We start from the raw sequence: 20037 nt of genomic DNA on the forward strand, positions 1-20037 counted from the left end.
CCTGAAGTGATGTATTGACACTGTACCCTATGCATTCCACCACGTTACTTCCTGACTTCCACGAGCAACAATATCCTGTCTGGAGCGTAATATAATAGAGCGCATATATTTCACTCAGTCCATTTACTAAGTACATATTTATAAAAGATTTGGATGCAGCCAGTGGCCTCGGCAAAAAAATGAAGACCAGTGTTCACCCAAATCCGAGATGTTAAAAAAGTTCTATAAACCGTGATCTTTATAACTGATAGCTTTGGAGCTGGATATAATCATATGTGAAGGCAGTTACCATGGCCCACAGTGCACACACTCACACACACACACACACACACACACACACAGTTCATCAGGTACAATTTAATGGAGCTGTGGAGACTAGTTATATTCCTTTCTTTTTCTGTAAACTGCTGTAGGTTTTTAGGTGTGAAAGCCTTAGGTATTGACAGCCACTGTCTTTGCTATATAGTCAGGGCACAGTGAGCTGGGGATTTCCAAATAGGACAATCCGTGTACAGTATAGCAAAATCCACGGTCACTGAAATCATGACTCATTTTGTGACCACACCTTCAATGTTGACAATCGGTGCGGTAAAAACATCATTATGTCCAATCATATTATAAATTGTACATAGATACAATACACAACTTACTATGTGTCCACAGTAGCTCTCTCCGATGCTCTTGAGAAGAGTAATGCTTTGCATGAATTGTTTGTAGGCAGATGGTCAATCAACCAGCTTGAATACTGTGCAGGGGGCACATCAGCAGGTGGAATGGGAAAGCTGAGGTGATTGATGTTAAGATATTCTGTGAAGTAGCAACGACACAAGAGAAACAATGTATTTAATGCTTTTTAAATATGCTTGAAGAGATACAGGGCCTAATTCAGATCTGATCGCAAGATAAATTTGTTCTCAAAATGGGCAAAATCATGTGCACTGCAGGTGGGGCAAATGTAATATGTGGGAGAGTTAGATCTGGGTGAGTTATTTTGCTTCTGTGCAGGGCAAATTTCAATTTGAGGGGGAGGGGTATGACAGAGTAGAAGGCAGAACTAGACAGACAATACTAGTTAAGGTTACACAAAGGTGATTAAGGTTATGGGGGGAAGGAGGGGCTGTGACTTTTCTGGCTGGGGGTTGGACGGTGGGCAGTGGGATGTGGGCAGTAAGCTAATCAGGGAGGGGAAAGGGAGGCATGGTGACAGACACTGGGATGGTGGGGAGGCTGGGGACAGGAGATGGTTGGTCAGATGGGGCGCACTGCGCTGGCTGGTTAGATGGGGGGCACTGAGTTGGGGACAGGGGATGGTTGGTTAGATGGGGGCAATGGGCTGGTTGGTCAGATGGGGGCACTGCGCTGGGGAAGGCTAGTCAGATGGGGGGTGCACTGGGCTGGGGTCTGGGGACATGAGTGCACTGGGCTGGGGAGTGCTTCTCTGGTTGCACAATCCACCTCCTCAGCTCCAGCTGCTGCTTGAAGGTCAGTGCTGGTGTAGGGAGGAGGGGGTGCCAAGTGGTTCTTGGTCTGAGGATCAGCACTGGAGCCTGCTGTGGCCAATCTCCACATGGGGGTGTCTTACAATCAGTGCTGGGGAGGTGGGGGCCCGCTAAGCTCCACATGGGGTGTTACGATCAGTGCCGTGGGAGAGCAGAGCCGCCAAGTCATCCCCCTCTCTCGGTGAGTCTCACGGTCAGCACTGGAGGTAGAGGTGGCGCGCTGGACGGGGATCCACCAAGGACCGTCCCACCACCTTCCAGGGTTTGAAGATCAGCGCTGGGGAGGGGCATGCCACCAAGGCCAGATCTCCCTGCTGGCTTTCACTTTCAGCGCTGGAGCCGGTGCATCAGTGACGATGTGGCTGGGTGGGATCTCCCGCTCACATATACGTGAGCTGTGGAAAAGGGGAGATGACCACAGCCTCGGTGGGGGGGGGACACTTAATAAAAATAAATTCAAGAGGGTGCAGGGGGCTGTCTGCTGAGCCTTGGGCCCCCCAAACCCCTGGGCCCCATAGCAGCTGCACCCCCTGCACCCTCTTCTATAGTTACGCCACTGCTCTCATGCCACAGTGCTGCCCCTTCCCTCTCTAAACAGTAATATTTTAAAGAAACTCTTCTCCCAGTAATCAAACCCCTGGCTTCTCTTTGCCATTTTCAACTCCCTTCTCTTCCCACCCACCTCAACTTCCATTCTCATTCTATACCCTTGACTTTGCCAACCATTCACATCCAAAATTGACTCTATACGTCAGGATATTACATTTCACCAGATCTTCAACACCCAAACCCCCTTTTCCTGTAAATGTAATTAACCCCTTAAATGTTGATTTTACAAAGGGTAACCAAGCAGGGCTTGTGGCTGGTCTGGGAACCAGAACTTATGAGGTCTTCAGTAATGTCAGTCATTTCTAAAATATTGGCATATATGAGTTACAGTTTGGCTTACCTGACTGCTGAAGGCTGCATGATATAGTCTCATACACAATGGCTTGAATGTAAGCTCTATCCTCTAACGTTAGTGTAAGAGAAGAATATATGGCGTCTACTGCTTCAACTATGGCTCCAGTAAAGTTGTTATCACAGGTTTTCATTTTATCGTAAGTATTGAAGACTGCGTTGAGGCTCTAATTGCAAAAGCAGAAATATTTTCATCAACGTTTTCAGTCAAGGTATACGGTAACAGCAAGTAACCATGACAGTAAAAACCTTTAGCTGCTCAAGGGGCAGAGATTGGAAAGAGAAAGTACCAGCCAATCAGATCCTGTAATTTTCTCGAATGCAGCTTGTAAAATAAAATGCAGGAGCTGATTGGCTAGTATTTTATTTCTCACAATTTTGTCTCTATGTGCTTCAATAAATACACCCACCCTCATCCCCTCAATGAGAAGGGGCATTTGTACACACACCGGTGCTAAAATCAAGTGCTCAAAGCACATTTAAAAACCACTGATTGCCACTTTAAAAATACGCCCATTCTCAGACAAACTGACACCACTCCGGCTTCTTGCACCCTATTACATTTGCCCCTATATATGAATGTAATGTCTTACTTTCTGGACAAGCAATCATGTTGTATCAATTAAACGATTCCTACTCTTCTGAGAATTGCTAATGCTCAACAGAATATTATGGCTGATATAGTGCCTGCTAAAGCAGTTTGGCACATTATGCTACAGAGCCGATTTGAGCCATGTTGAACATATCTCAAAAGTCACCTGAAGCAAGGTTTTGTTGCCAAAGCTTCAATTAGCATTCTTTTTCAAAGCACCAGTGTATGCAGTCTATACATCATACAGAGAAGGAAATGCATTTAAAGTACAGGTTGAGTATCCCTTATCCAAGATGCTCGGGAGCAGATGAATTTTGGATAACGGATTATTCCGTATTTCAGAATATTTTTATATTTTACTTATGTATCTTGCATTTATGTAGTATAAACACATCAAACACATGAAATACACACAAATATATTTTATTGTGCATAAAACAAGGTTTTAAAACATGATACAAAGTTTGTGTACTATCTCAGGTACTGAATTTAAATGCCAAACAATCATTTTCTTATAAATATTTGGTGGCAGTTACATATCATGTGCTCAGTAGTGCTGTTACAGATGTCCCCAGTAGTGGCAGTTACATATCATGTCCTCAGTAGTGCTGTTACAGATGTCCCCAGTAGTGGCAGTTACATATCATGTCCTCAGTAGTGCTGTTACAGATGTCCCCAGTAGTGGCAGTTACATATCATGTCCTCAGTAGTGCTGTTACAGATGTCCCCAGTAGTGCCAGTTACATATCATGTGCTCAGTAGTGCTGTTACAGATGTCCCCAGTAGTGCCAGTTACATATCATGTGCTCATTAGTGTTGTTACAGATGTCCCCAGTAGTGGCAGTTACATATCATGTGCTCAGTAGTGCTGTTACAGATGTCCCCAGTGGTGGCAGTTACATATCATGTGCTCAGTAGTGCTGTTACAGATGTCCCCAGTAGTGCCAGTTACATATCATGTGCTCAGTAGTGCTTTTACAGATGTCCCCAGTAGTGCCAGTTACATATCATGTGCTCAGTAGTGCTGTTACAGATGTCCCCAGTAGTGCCAGTTACATATCATGTTCTCAGTAGTGCTGGTACAGATGTCCCCAGTAGTGCCAGTTACATATCATGTACTCAGTAATGCTGTTTCAGATGTCCCCAGTAGTGCCAGTTACATATCATGTGCTCGGTAGTGCTGTTACAGATGTCCCCTGTAGTGCCAGTTACATATCATGTGCTCAGTAATGCTGTTACAGATGTCCCCAGTAGTGCTTTTAGGAATGTATGGTTTTCGGAATAATTTGGATAATAGATATTTGGATAAAGGATACTCACCTGCAGTAAATTAAAATTGAAAATTCATTTTCAGAATTAAATACAGGTATTGTATTACAGAATACCGGAGATTACATATATTATGTATACATCAGGATGCTATTATGCTTTATACTCAAGTTAACGTGCTATTAACTATGCCCCAAACTGTTCTCATTATATGACAAGATGCTGTACAATAAAGTAGATTTAGATGTGCTCATTATACATACATGTTTGGACTGTAATAACATCAGTAACTAGTTCACCTGTGTAAGCTGTATAGGTCCCAGATATAGAAGATGATTCAAACCAGTGCTGGGAAATATCCACTGTGTCTGCAGAACACCATGCAATACACAAATTCCAAAGCAAAGTCTTTGAATTGAGATGGGATTCAGACTCGCATTTGCAAATCTCTCTTCTTCCATGTGGCCCAATGCTGATACAATTGCTAGGGGATAAATGAAAATATTCAGATAATGAGTTAACGAGGGAAACCGCTGCAAACACATGAGCTCCTGAATGCATTTATGGGTCAGAAAATACACCACTTTACTGGATTGGGGCCAGGTGCATTATCATGAAGGCCACCACGAGCGCAGGTTCTTGGATGTGCCTGAAAATGGCTTTCAGCACTTGTGGCAGGCATTGGTTTATGCACCAGTACTTCTGATGATGTACTGCTGCACGAGTGGTACAGTAGCTACATGACCAGTCTTGGCCACAAAAAACATCCACCATCTGCTTGGCAATGCTGCACTCATGTTATAACATAAATCGTATGAGCAGCCATCAACAGCCCATCGCGGGTGTATTGCATTTGACTTCCCTTGAACTCTCCCGGCAGCTCCATGGGAGTCCTTCTACATATGATAAATTGCATGCAATTTATCACATGTAAAATGTGGCACATCAAGTACCAAATTGTATGGAACTCCTCCCGGGAAGCTGCCGGGGAATTCAAGGGAAACCAGGTCCAAATTGCCCTTAAAACAACTCAAACTAATGTATGGGGGCCTTAAGAAAATAATAACTTTTTTCCATGAAGAGAGAATATTATACATACTGTAACTTTTAAAGTTTTGCAGAGAAAAGGAATATTACTTTAGATTAATGTGAATGTATTTACCTGAATTAAGCAGTCGTGGCAAAGAATCTGTATATAACAAATCACTCAAAAATAGTTTTCTGTCTATCTGATTTAAAATTAGGAAATGCCAGGATACCTGTAAGCAAGAAAAAAGGTAATTACACTTAGCAGGATTGTAACCACTTAATTTGTCAATGTTGAGCTCAGTACTTTGTAGCTTTGTTACTAGACACGTAGCATTGGATTCCTACATTGGTTTTCCTAATGGTCAAATGTAATAGCCTCTGAGTTTGTCAGCCTTGCGGAATGCCAGCCAAAATGCATGGTTTTGCCTTGTAAATGATTTCCCCTTTAAAAAACCTTCCCAGTGCGGTCGGCATCTCGTACGGCCGCAAAGCTTAGAGGCTATTACATTTGTCAATAAACGGTAATTAGTTTTATTTGTAAATGTGAATCCTGTAAGATTGTTTACAAGGCAATTGTATTTGCCCTAATTTTATTTTAAATAGGTCCTCAAATTTGTTCCTATATCTTATCATAATTCCTAATATGTGTACTTTTCTCTAGCTTATGTTTATTTTTTTTTAAATATAGGGACTAGAATGGCTGTGCATTTTTCTAAATTTAACCTGCCCCCATTATTATATTATGGAAATTAGAGGGTGCTCCAGTAGATCAGAACAGACTTTAGCAGATACTGAAAATATATTTAGAACTTTGCGCACTTTTGTACAAACTCAAGCTTAGTGCTCAGTGAATGTTGCAGCTAAAAGAGTACCTTGCTCACAAGCTTTACAATCTATATGTAAATAGTGTTGATACACAAGCATATCTGCTAAGGAAAACTGCTAAGGGTTTAGGGTCGTTCTTCAGAGTAAGTGAAGGAGAGAGTAGTAGATGCTAGAATCAAGAGTGCAAGAACAAGGGAGAGAACTGCAAAGCATGTGACCAGGAAAGCATAAGTAAAGGTAGGTACACCCTGGCCATTCTACGTTAATGTGAAAATTGCTGGCCAATAAATTGCTCAGTTCATACATGCTGAGCAATTTTCACCCAGCCCTGAAATTTTCACTGGGGGGGGGGGGGGGGGGGTGGAGGGGGTGTGTGAACCACTTTCCATAATAGCATAATAGGAGACTGTGGAAAGTGGTTTAATCATCCTGTTAAACAGGACGATGGACGGTGGGGTGGGCGATGATGCGGGATCGTGCATCAGCGCTCACTACCTGTTACGGTTGCCGCCTGGGCGCTGGATGTAACTACCGGAGGCTGGAAGCTGGAGATCAGGCGTAAGCCCGTAGCCGGGACCGCTGGTTAGGATGGCCACAGCGAAACCTACACTGACTCTATTGAGTCCCCCGGGCAGATGTCAAACCCCTGTAGGAACTAGGCTTCACCTGTGGCCGCCGCGTTCGAAGGAGCGCTCCAGCCCCGATGCAGCCAGGTCTTAGGGACGGACAAAGGGTGAGAGATCGTCAGGGTGTTACTCAAGAGGATGATCTGACTAACGGGCCTAACTAAGTAAGAGCCCCTATCTACCGGCACCTGGCCAATGACGGGAGTACGACCCAGTCGCAGGCACAAGAGACAGACTCGGAGAATCTCCAAACAACGGGTGTAACACAGCACAGCGAATCCCCAAAACAACCCAATACAGAATGGCGAGCCCTGCCTAACAAAGAACTGGAATGACGGGCAGAGGGTAACAGAGAAATGTACACTGGAAACCACCAGAGAAATAGGCAGGCTAAGCCCACGGCGGGGCGAAGTCCAGAACCCCCAACTTAAACTACGGGCTGAGCAGCCCCGAAAACTAAAGAAATCGGCAAGCCGCCGAGTAAAAAGCGAGATAATACCAGGCTCCACTGGAGCACTTACGCGACCCACGGAAAGGAGGTAACAGTGGATCAGGGCCAGGCACGGAAGCAGAGCTGCTGATGTAATGGGACCCAGAAGGAGACAAAGCAACTAGGAGCTGAGCTGCAGAGGATATATCCTGAGATCCAAACAGGAGACCAGAACAAGGGACCAGGTAGCGTAGCTGAGAGCTGACAGAGAGTTCCCTGCACAGGAAGCAGGAAATAAACACTGGTAACAGAAAGCTATCACTGGCAGGATTCCACAGCTCAGCATGCCTCATCAAGGCCTCAGGTGATTGATAACACCTGGTGGATATCCAGGCAGCTCCCAAGCAAGTGCTAAACAAGCTAATTACCTCACAGCCTTGTGAATAATTGCTCACAGAATATTAAGCTGATGTGGCACAGACCTACCACTGGAGGCCACCAGTGAGTCAAATGCCGAACACAAACTGAACAGAAAACCAAAGCAGACAGAACCATAAATCCTGATTCCCAACACCACCCGCCCATTTACACTAGGATATTTTGAGCTCAACATAGCTCAAAATGGGGAGAGTGAGCTACTTTGAGCTCAGAATTGCCTAGTGTGTATGGGCCTTAATGATATTACATTGGTCAATAGCACTCTTTCTCTCTGTAAAATTGCTGGTGGTAGCACTCAGGGCCAAATTAAGGGCCTAATGGGCATTGAGCTGGAAATGTTCAAGGGCCTATTATGAGAAGTGGAGGAGGTGAGAACAATGCTATGTAGGCATGTAGAACCCATACACTATAAGCCCCATTGTCTCCCTAAATATATAAAATTTGCATAAATGTAGAATGAAAAAACTTAGGCAGGCGCAGGCCATCTATACCTTCACATCAATAAGTAAGTCGTTTGTGAATGTACAGCACTGCATGATACAGTAAAGGCCCATATACACTGGGTGACTTTGTGCTGAAAGCAGCTCTGTTTTGTCTTTTGAGCTGCTTTCAGGTCAAAAGCCTCCCAGTGTGAACGGTGAGCGCCGATGCGCGATCCCACATCATCGCTGGCCCAACCGCTCATCTCCTGGCATTACCAGCAGATGAGAGACAGAGTGGACGGATTTCCATAGCGTCATGCTATGGAAAGTTGTCCAACCCAGGGAAAATCGCTAAAACAGGTGAAAATCGTTCATTGTGTTTACATGTGTGTATGTGTATTCAGCCCAGTGATTTTCCCTATCATCGCTGTCCATACACACTAGGCAAAATCGCCCAGTGTGTATGGACCTTAAGTCTGCACATATTTAATCTGATACATCCAAATTGTTACATTTCTTTAATAATATGTCAAATTCATCCTATTTCGAAAAAGTGCTAAGTGCATGATGACATCACTCTGAAGTTATTACATATGCAGCTCATGGTGTCAGGGATAGTTGTGCTTTACTGTGTTTATGTATGCAGTATATTATCATTCTATGCCTCATTCATCATGTGGCTTATAGCAACACCAAACCTAATTGAAATTTGAAAACTCCTTATGACCGACATCATTATAATGTAATAAAAAGTAATTAAGCATCACCCACAACTTGTGGTTCACATGTTTAATTAGCTTCAAGTAAATTCACAGATTGACACAATGCATAAATGATAAATAACCTGTGTAACCGCATGAGCATGGTATTTATATGTGTGAAGCTCTATTTTGTTGTTATTAAAAGATTATAGTGTGTGCATTAGACCCCAATTATATGTTGAATGAAGCATTAAGAATAATGCTTTGGGTTGAGTAGGCTGTAATTGCAATTAAGGAGATTGCCTGGATCCTTCAGCAATATAATATTTTCTCAGGAGATTCCAGAGATAAGGTAAGTAGATACTTTTACATTTTAGTACTAAATATTAATAACAAGAATTACATTTCTTCATAAATAATAGATTGATTTTTAATGTAGCTGTAGAAAATGTAGGAAAGCTTGGAAAATGATTTCAATGTACATAATACATGCCTATCAGTAGCAGTTGCAGATGGGTTGTGCTTCACACCACTGGGGTGTGTCCTTGCAGGTCAAAACGACACTATATTTTCTTGATTGATATATAGCGATAGATAGATCTATATATCTATAATATATTTATATCTATAATATATATGTCTAGTAAACTACATTGAGTGAAACTACATCTCTTTTTCTCTCACACATGCACAAACACAGAAGGTAGCAGACCAGCTTTAAAAGTTTATATATATATATATATATATATATATATATATATACAACCAGGCGATGAAGAGGCGATGAAGACTGTGCTCAAGGGAATCGCTTTATTTCGGCATTTGTAAAAAGTTGCAGTGGGGTGTGTTTCAAGCAGCTGCGGTGTGTCCTTGCAGGTCACAATTACTGGATATATATATATATATATATATATATATATATATATATATATATCTTAACATAGCCAAAAGGTGGGAGGCACTCAAATAACAAGGACTCATCATCAGCTACAGATGATACTGAAATCCAAAAGAGTTGATTAGTTTGCCAAGAGAGGAGGTATAGATTGAGTTAAGACTGAGCCTTGTGGTACTCCAACTGACACAGGTAGTGAAGAGGAGGTAGAACCAGAGAAGCAAAAACTGAAATAGTGATTATATAGGTAGCATGAGAACCAAGAAAGGGCTGTGTTCTGAAGACCTAGTGATTGTAGTGTTTGTATGAGAAGAAATTGGTCAACAGTGTCAAAGGCAGCAGCGATATCTAGAAGAATAAGAAGTGAGAAATGGCCTTTAGATTTAGCAGTAGCCAGATCATTGACTACTTTAGTCAATGCTGTCTCTGTGGAGGTTTGAGAGCGAAAGTCTGACTGAAGCAGATCCAATAAGTTGTAGGAGTTAAGAAAGTGTGTAAGGCGAGTGCAGGCAAGTCTTTCAAGTAGCATGGAGAGGCATGAGTGATGAGAGGTAGGATGGTATTTTGAGAGACAGTTTGGATCAGAATTGTGTTTTTTTAGAATGGGAGTAATAAGTGCATGCTTGAACAGAGAAGTAAATATGCCAGTAGAGAGACATTACAGATTTTAGTTAAGTTTGGGATAAGCACAGGAGACAGAGCTTTACTGACTTGTGAGGGTATAGGATCAAGAACAGAGTAAGTAGAGTAGAAGGACGAGAAGAGTGTTGATACTTCATCCTCACTTGTGGGGTTAAAGGAGGAGAAAGTGGAAAAAGGCTCAAGAAAGGAAGTAAGCAAGTCACTGTCTGAGGAAGAGCATGCCATTTCATCTTGAATTTTATCAATCTTGTCCTTGAAGAAGGAAGCAAGTTCTTGTGCACTGAAAGGGAGGGTGAGGGAGGGTAAAAAGTGATTTAAATGTATTAAAGAGTCAGCAGTGTCCAGAGCCTTATGATAGGATTAGTAGGTAGTCTTAAATGTGATGAAGTCACTTGGATTTCATGATTTACGATGCTGACGTTAAAATATACATGATAGTTTTTGCAGGTGTCTTGTTAATTTAGAGTGCCACAGTTGGCATCTAAGCCTACGTGGATTGTTAGGAGTATCTGTAGCAGCTTTATCAAGGGCAGTTTGTAGAGTCTGGTTCAGGTGGGATGAAGCTGAATCAGGACAGGCAAGTGTAGAAATGGGTGAGAGCAATTGTTGCAGAGAGGTAGAAAGTTGTTGAAAATCAACAGCATTAATATTTCTGCGGGTTAGAGGAAGCTTCCATGATTTTGGTATTATAGAGTTTGGAGAGTTGGAGGAGGTTGAGAAAGTGATAGGGTTGTGATCAGAGATAGGGAATGGGGCGTTAGTGAATTCAGAAACAGCATAGCCTAATGAATACAAGATCAAGGCAGTGTCCCTCCTTGTGAGTAGAGGAGTCAGACCATTGGGTGAAGCCAAGATAAGTGGTTAGAGAGAGGTTTAGAGGCATTAGGAGAAAGTAGGTTATCAATAGCAATATTGAAATCACCCATGATGATGGTGGAGATGTCAGCAGATAAGAAGTGTGGGAGGCAGGCAGAGACATCTTCCAGAAATTGTTGTTTGGGAAACCCAGGTAGGCAATAGATAGCTGCAACACGCAGAAAGAAATGGGTGAAAACCCTGATAGAGTGCACTTCAAATGATGTGAATGTGAGTGATGCAACTAATGGTAGCACTGTGTATGTGAACAATTGGGAGAGTAACATTCCAACACCCCCTCCTTTACTGTTACCAGGCCTGGAGGTCTGTGTGAAGTGCAAACCACCATGTGACAGTGCTGCAGGGGAGGCCGTGTCTGATTGTGTAAGCCAAGTCTCTGTAATAGCCAGCAGATTGCAGTTGCCAGGGATGAAGAGTTCATGAACTGCTGTTAATTTGTTGCAAATAACTACAGTATTTCTCCCACACCACTCTCAACACTCAATTATCCATTATCTACTCTGCTTTAAAAAGTGCCCTTACATCCCACCTTTTCATCCAAGCCGTCTTCCCCTCCTAACTCTCCAGCCTCTGCCACCTCCAACTCTTGTCCACCCATTTCCTGTCTATAATGTAAGCTCCTTTTTTATTAATAATTATGCAATCTGTAAATTGTAATTATGTATATATGCAAGTTTGAACTTGTCTGTATCAGTGTGTACATACAGTATACTGTTGTTATTTCCCATGTAGACAGCACTTTTGTTTCATGCCTTCTAAATATACTCATAATATGCTCCTACAAAATCCACTTAGCAATTTGTGAATTTTACTGGTAGCAATTGTTTTTACAGTTTACAGTTTTATTGCGGACAATTATTACATTGTAAATATTTGCTGTACTGGGCTGTGCACTGCAAGGAGATTGCTGCATAGTCTCTCCAGGTTTAAACTACTTTTACATTTGAATGGAACATTAACACTATTAAACTGTTCTATAGCTCCCCAGTGTCCTCTGTCTCCTATGGTTGTGTTCCGAAATAGTAGACTTCAGGTACATGCAAACTAAAGGGCCCTACATACGCAGAGATGTGTGCCAGAGATACATAACGGGAGATTCAGCACAAGAGATTTCACTCTTGTGACTCATTTCAGACAATGAGCCACATACAGAGAGATTTGTGTCAGAGATTCATAATGGGAGATTCAGCACGGGAGATTTCAAATCTGTCACAGAAAGTGAAGTAAAAACACTGCACTTCATCACAAAAATGTTATTATTACTGAACACATCTAGCACATAACTAATGTCTTCTTTAATAAGTATTCTTTCACCTCCCCTAATATGCTACCCCCCCCCCCCCAAAAAAAAATTAAATCATGGTGGCTAGTGGTTAAACTATTAAACATTGGTGGTACAGTGGGAGCTGACAAAAAAATACTTACCAAGTCCGGGGTCCAGCGTCTCATCCTCTGTCATACAGACAATAATTTTGTAAAAAAAAAATGGCATGGGGTCCCCCCCCCAGGCATGACCAGCCCCGGGCTTTTTGAGTGGTCCTGGTTCCCAAAATCCAGAGGACAAAGTGCGTGGGGTCCCCCGGATTTTGGGGACCAGCACCAGGCTCTTGAGCTGGCCCTGGTTTCCAAAATACGGGGGACAAAATGAATAGGGGTCCCCCATATTTTGGAGACCAGCACCAGGCTCAACTAGCAGGGGGTGTAATGCCATAGCCAGGGGACACGCTTGATGGTGTCCCGTGGCCAAAGCATTACCCACCCTAACTAGTCAGCCCAGGCCGGGAGTTTTTGGGGAGGTGGGGACCCCCCAAATAAGGGGGTCCCCCCTCTCCAGGGCACCCCAGGCCTGGGCTGCAGCCCGGGGCTATCCCCTGCACCCCTGGGCGGTGGGTGCAGGGTTGATAGCTTATTTAACAGTAATATTGTCTTTTACAGTAGGACTACAGGTCCCAGCAAGCCTGCCCCACATGCTGGCACTTGGGAGAACCACAGGTACCAGCATGTGGGGCATTAAAGGCCCGCCGGTACCTATAGCCCCAATGTAAAGGAAATATTAAAATAAAACAACAAACACTGCTTTTAAATGTTTTATTTAATAAAAACACAAACACAGAGTTTTTAGTATTTTATTAAACTGCATCTGGTCTTCACCTGGGGGCAGCGGCCCCCTAAGCTCTTTTGCATGGCCGCCGCCTCCCAGGGCTTCTGCCTCTTCATCTGTGTTCTTCACCTGGGGGCGGCGGCCTTTTAAGCTCTTTTGCATTGGCCGCGCCTCCCAGGACTTCAGGAGCTCTTCACTCCTCCTCCGCCGTCGGACTGACTGCCCCGACCCTGTCTCGAGCTGGCTAATATAGCCAGCTCTAGGGGGCGGGGCAATGACGCGGCGAGCCGTGATTGGCTGGCCGCGGCTATTTTGAAATTTAATTTTTTTTTTTTTTTTTACATGTCCGCCGCGCTGCCGCCCCGCTGCCGCCGAGAGGAGAGGTGAGGTGGGGGTGGCGATGGGTGCTACAGCTGGTGGGGGAGGGGGGTCAGGGGTGGCGGCGGCGGGTTCTGTGGCGCGGGGTGCGGCGGGTCTGCGGCGTCCGCAGTCGCTCGGCCCTGCTCATCTGCCCGCAGCCACACATGCGGGAGATGAGCAGGAGCTTTCTGAGCGACTGCTCTGTATTGTACAGCCCGTCCGTTCTGAATCTTGGACAGATTCAGAACGGCGGGTGCGCGCATGTAAATCGCTGTGTGGGCTATATACACAGCGATTTACATGCATCTTCAGGCATTTTCTGAGCGATTTGTTAGAATCGCTCAGAAAATGCCTGAATATCGTGCTGTATGTGGGGGCCATAACATATTCCCAGACTTATAATAGAAAAGTACTATGGCACATGAGCAGATTTACAACATTCTGATCAGCAGGCAACCGACAGATTACTGCCTGAGCTATACATAGGCAATGCTGTATACTGAACAAATAAATAAACTAAAATATAAGCCAACAAAGACACATAGTCAAGTATTTTAGACCTGTTGTGAAAGATGAGACTGCACAAACTGCATGTCGTTTGCTCATTGGGCCCAGAGGCAGATTTAGACCAATACAAACTATACATATCACTATATTTTTGCTGCTGACTGCAACCGGCATCGATAGAGTTCCTTGGCATGTGTACAGTCTACCGATAGATGTTCAGCTGCATGAACATCAGCATTGCATACATATATATATATATATATATATATATATATATGTGTGTGTGTGTGTATATATATATATATATATATATATATATATATAAATATATATGAAAGAATCAGGTTCTGAGCCTTTTGGAAGAAGGCTTAAACCTGTGTAACTTTTAAAGTAAACTGCCTGCCCACATACAGTGGATGAAATCATTGTGTCCAAATATTTTTTATCCAAAGAACATCAAAGGGACTTTGGGAGTGTGAGCTGGTCCATGCGATGTCATGACATCACACAGTAGTCACTCAATGCTCCTCTGGGAATGTTTTGGATGGCCAGAATATAATTTCTAGGGCCCCTGGAACCTGCTGGGCCCTAGGTTGCCTTGTGGAAAATACACTTCTGATTGTGCCTGATTTAGATGTGGAGGTGCTATCACCCTTGCTTACATGAAAATAGCAGCCATATCACTAGTATCTGCTATGCAGCAGGAGCCGTCAGAAATAAGTAGACGTCCTACTTGCAATATTGATCTGTGCTGTGTAGCATCAGATCACCTGCTACACCACTGGCCATCTGCATGACGCTAGGCAAGAGGCAGTCGCCACAGATCCAACAAAGAGGTCAGGATATCTCCATTAATAGATAGAGATCCTGGCCTCGTTACTCCCAATCAAAATGGATGTGACAGACCACCGCCATCCCACCCCAAACAACAGCAGACTGTCAAACCTGAAAATGCAACATTTACAAATCACACAACCCTAGTTACATTCCACCATCTTCCAGTAACAATGCATCAGGATTCTACTCCATTTGCCAAATGTTGGAAAATAAGTAAATAAAAAATACAGAAACTTTTAATAAACTGTTAAAAAAGAAAGGAATTTGTCGGTGCTGTGCATGCCTTTGTAGCCAGGCTGCTGTGGCAGGAGCTACCCTAGAAATGTGATCACATTTCTGCATGCGAGCGACTGCAGTATAAGGGAACATATTTGTATACATAACAATAACATGTACACATAACCACAATAGACCAGAAAATGTTTGGAAACTGCATTGTACAGGAACGAAGCTTTACAATTAACTAGCACAACAACTTGCTACAATTTACCTTTTTAAGATGTGCTAGGAAGTCCTGAGGAATAGATGTTCCAAGTTCAGAAGTCAACCACACACAGAACTGTCTCTCTTCTTTCTGAGACACTGTGAACATCAGATAGAAAATGTTACAATTGATAAAGATTATCAAATTCTAATCTTACTGCCATAAATTCTGAAATCATGTGTAATGGATCTACACATCTTCCGACCATATATAAGTGTACATATACATTCATACATACATACATACTGTACATCTTACAGAAATAATACTATAAATAAAAAGCATATGCTAGACAGACTTTGGGATCAATCCTATTCAGTGCGGTGTACTCACACTTGCGAGCCAACTACACTGTACTTCAACATGGACACCTTGAAACTCACATTCAGGAACTGGACAGTGAGTTATCCTTCCAGCATATGCAGAGGGCGTGCAAATGGTGGAAGGAGCCAGTGGCGTAACTTCAAATCTTGAGCCCCCCCGCCAAAAGTTTCTTTGCGCCCCCCCCGGCCGCCCGCCCACCCACCCACCAGCCCGCTCGCCCACCAGCCATACTTACATACATAGGAGTCCGGCTGTCAGCGATGCGGGCAGCGGGTGGGAGCCGGGCTGTCATCGGTGCGGGTGGGAGCTGGGATGCCTGTCAGCGCTGCGGTGGTCCCGGCTCCCGTCCTGGCTTCATTCTGAGCCTATGGAGACGGACCATCACAAAATGTCTGCCCCCATACAGCAGACAGTTTCAGAGAACTGTCGCTATATGGGGGCGGACATTTTATAATGGTCCGTCTCCATAGGCTTAGAATGAAGCCAGGACGGGAGCCGGGACCACCGCAGCGCTGACAGGTAAAGCTGCAGTGCATATGGGGGAGGCGGGGGAGCAGGCAGGCAGGCATTACAATAGCACCGCAGCCACCCGGCGCCCACACTTACACTGCGCCTCCCCGCGACCGCGGGGGCTGCGGTGCTATTGTTACGCCACTGGAAGGAGCTACCTCTTCCCGTACAGTGCTGGGAAGGTCAGGCATCGCAACCACCAACACACTTGGACTCTCATTGGGGATTTGTGATACCATGTTTTTAGAAGGCATAGTTGTTTGCTGTGTTTTTAATGACAGCCTAAGTCTCTTAAATTTTCTCAGGGGGGAGAGAGGAGGAAGGCTTAGATCGTCGTGTGAAGCTGAACCACTAGTCAAGAACATAGGCCAGGGCCTAAATTGTTCCTTGCCACTCCATGTCATAAATCGCATATTGGCAAGCTTAAGTTTCTCCTCAAACAATTTACATTTATTTTTGGATTTTACATGCCCTCTACCATAACATTGGGCATCAGCTTCAGCACTAGGAGGAGTGGTTGTTGTTCTTTCACTATTTTATCCTCCAAAAATTTGGTTCTCAATTATCTTTTTGGAGTATCACTGGACTGGAATTATACAGCTGTATCCCTGGACTTAATGGTAGTACCAATGGACTTTATCGGCAGTACCACTGGACTAGAATTATACAACAGTATCACTGGGCTCTAACAACAGTATCACAGGACTTTAACAGCAGTACCAATGAACTTCATCGGCAGTGCCACTGAACTGGAATTATACAGCAGTATCACTGGACTTGAATTATGCTGCAGTATCGCTGGACTGGAATTATGCAGCAGTATCACTGGACTGGAATTATACAGTACAGCTGTATCACTGGACTGGAATTATACAGCTGTATCAAAGGATGGAAATTATACAGCTGTATCACTCTACTTTAAAGGCAGTATCACTTGACTTTAACAGTAGTACCAATGGATTAAATTAATTCAGCAGTGTCACTGAACTGGAATTATACAGCACCACCAATGGACTTTTAGGGAGCACAGGACACCAGCAGCACAGGTCACCAGCAGCACTAGGCAGCACAGGACTGAACTTATATACACCAGGTTGCCACCCCGACAGATCACCACAGCACGTCCACCCACTACCCTTGCGAATGCTGGAGTGAAGATGGTGGCGACAGCGTGGGATTTATAGCAAGTCCGGATATCGCTAGATCTGACAGTGGGATGATGACATTTTGTCGCGACCTGAGCCTGGCGGGAATCCCTGAACAGTGCTTGGGTCTGTACTCGGATCGATGCTGTCCGGCGGTATTCGGATTCCGGAAATCCGAACCCACTCACCCCTACTAAAAACAATATTGTTAGCTGTGAGGTGTTCGGAAAAGACTGGTCATGACTGGTAATTAATCTTAATGAGCTTAATAATAATTTAAAATACATTTTTAACAGTTTTTATGATTAGAAGATTTTTATTCCAAAAAAAACCCGGGTGGGTGGTTTTGGCAAAACCAATCCAGTTCCAAAACCCAAACGGAGTTTCAGATCCAAAACCCAAAAAGTGTCCAGTGCACATCCGTAATTAGAACACACATCCCCTTTCTGCAAGGCATGGTATAATTTGCAGAACTGTACTAGCCTGCTTAGGTGTACTGTATATCTGAGTATTATTTGCGAAATGGTGTAATACTCTCTTACACCCCAAACCACTTAAAAGTGAGAAGACATTCATATAATACAGTGTATGCCAGTACTAATAAACCTAAACTACAGAATGTGCCCATTTATCATAACAATAGACAGACGAGGTACTCAGGCGGCAGGCAGGCAGACAGCTACAGTAAGTGCGGCCTAGATACTTGACCTTACCTCGCATTTTTGCAGCATATCGTAGACACTTGTGCAGATTATTTAACATGGCATTTGATGCCAGATGAAGATTCTCTATAATGAGCCAGCCATTCTGATTCATTGTGTCATTTAGTGATACCTTCACCTCTTCTTCATTGTCACTATTTATGCTTACAATGAACAATGGTATCATTTTATCCTGAAAACAAGAAAATATTGTATTGTTTATTGATGGGGAAAAAATATTTCTTGTTAATCCAACATACATTAGTATGATTAAATATAGTCTAAATTAATGTTTGGAATAATCATCTTTTTTATTAGTACACAATCAGTCACAGTTGAGCCAGGCCAAATATACTCCAATAAATTATACCTCACTGAACCCCAACAACTTCAAACAGTCCCTAAACCACTCTACAGTGTGTACTCCTTCCAGGGACCGGACCAGCCTCTGCTGTATCCCCATAGTGATTTACTACCCCCCACAGTTTCCCACAGTCTACCCGATTAGCTGTTCACAAAAAGCTTGGAAGAAAAATCCTACAAGTGAACTCAAACAAGCCATCGGGATTCACAGACCTGGAGGTCTGAGAAATTACATCAGGTCCCACGGTTTGTTATTACCCATATTATTTAATCACTGTTTCCAATTGTAAAGTGCAACAGAATATACAGAACTATATAATAAAAACGGTAAATAAAGAAATCAATACATAAATAATACAAATGGACAGTTATATACAGATGGAGCAGGGCTTGTTATTGCTGGCGGAGCGCCAGGACCGTGTCCCTGGCGATCCGCCAGCAATCTGGCGCTCTGGCTGAATGAGACGCTCGTGCGTCTCCCACGCACGAGCGTCTCAATAGCCGGGCGGCGAGGCGGCGCGGCGGGTGCAGTCCTGCCCGTCTCCAGCTTCAGGGAGACGGGCAGGGCTGCGGGGGGCTGCGGGGGGGCGGTGTGGACCGGCGGGGACCCGGGGAAGCCGGCGGGGACCCGGGCAAAAGCTCCGTCGGAACGGGACGCGCGTGCACCTCGTGCACGCGCGTCCCCTTCCGACATACAGATGGCGCGGGGCGGGGGATGGCGGGTGGCGAGTCCTCCGCCATCCCCAGCAAAGACAAGCCCTGCGCTATCTGTATGACAGGACATGACAGCTAGTATTCTGCAGGGAAGGAGCATACAGATATGTCCTCATACATCAATGGGACTAGTACACATGGGGAGACTCTGCTGGTTAATCTGATATGACATTTGCATATTTGTTTGTTAATGAGTCTCTGAATCTGTACACAAAGTGTTACAATGTAGCAGCTTTTTTATACTGTAGGTATATACTGTAGGTACAGCCTGAATGAGCGCAACTACAACTGTATATGCAAACAATGGAATAGTCAGATCCAGACAGGCAGGACAGGTGGCTAGTCATAGCATTGTCAGTCAGCAAAGTCATCCTCTCGACAACAAAACAGCTGAAATATAATGACTGATAGGGATATTTAATGTTCAGCACTTTAACACAGGTATTGAAAAGAGGTAACCCCTGGCTTTAATGAGGGAGACTAATTAGCCTCCTGTCTTCTACTGGCAGGCAGGTTAGTGCCCATTATCTTGATATATGTTAACAGCAGTTAGCAGAGGTTATCGTGCGTTAAAGCACAATGGGGCAGATGTATGAACCTGACCCTAACGTTTGTAAAACAACAGGTCCTGCTTCTCCTGCATAATGTGGAGAAGCGGTCACCCATTGCTGCCAGATGCATTAACCCCCCTGCACCGTTAAGGAGAGCCGTTATGCCCAGCGTTAACAGCTCTCCGTATCGGCGCCCCCACAGCGCTGCGCATGCGCATTTAAAATAAAAAACCTTC

General features: G+C 44.0%; 1 protein-coding gene across 6 annotated transcripts in view; it reads right to left on the minus strand.

Annotated features, from left to right (window-relative positions):
* Positions 1–20037, minus strand: part of LOC146060654 (uncharacterized) — a 483494-nt gene that overhangs the window by 72778 nt on the left and 390679 nt on the right. For all 6 annotated transcript variants that reach the window (XM_083174095.1, XM_083174093.1, XM_083174092.1 and 3 more), the window contains 6 exons: positions 18186–18366; positions 15500–15591; positions 5483–5579; positions 4620–4804; positions 2449–2626; positions 651–807 (listed from right to left, as the gene is read on the minus strand). In XM_083174095.1, coding sequence (XP_083030221.1) covers positions 651–807; positions 2449–2626; positions 4620–4804; positions 5483–5579; positions 15500–15591; positions 18186–18366 — 890 coding nt within the window. The remainder of the gene's footprint in view (positions 1–650; positions 808–2448; positions 2627–4619; positions 4805–5482; positions 5580–15499; positions 15592–18185; positions 18367–20037) is intronic.

This window comes from Crinia signifera, chromosome 2 (genome assembly GCF_055691185.1).
Source record: "Crinia signifera chromosome 2, ASM5569118v1, whole genome shotgun sequence".
NCBI lineage: Eukaryota > Metazoa > Chordata > Amphibia > Anura > Myobatrachidae > Crinia > Crinia signifera.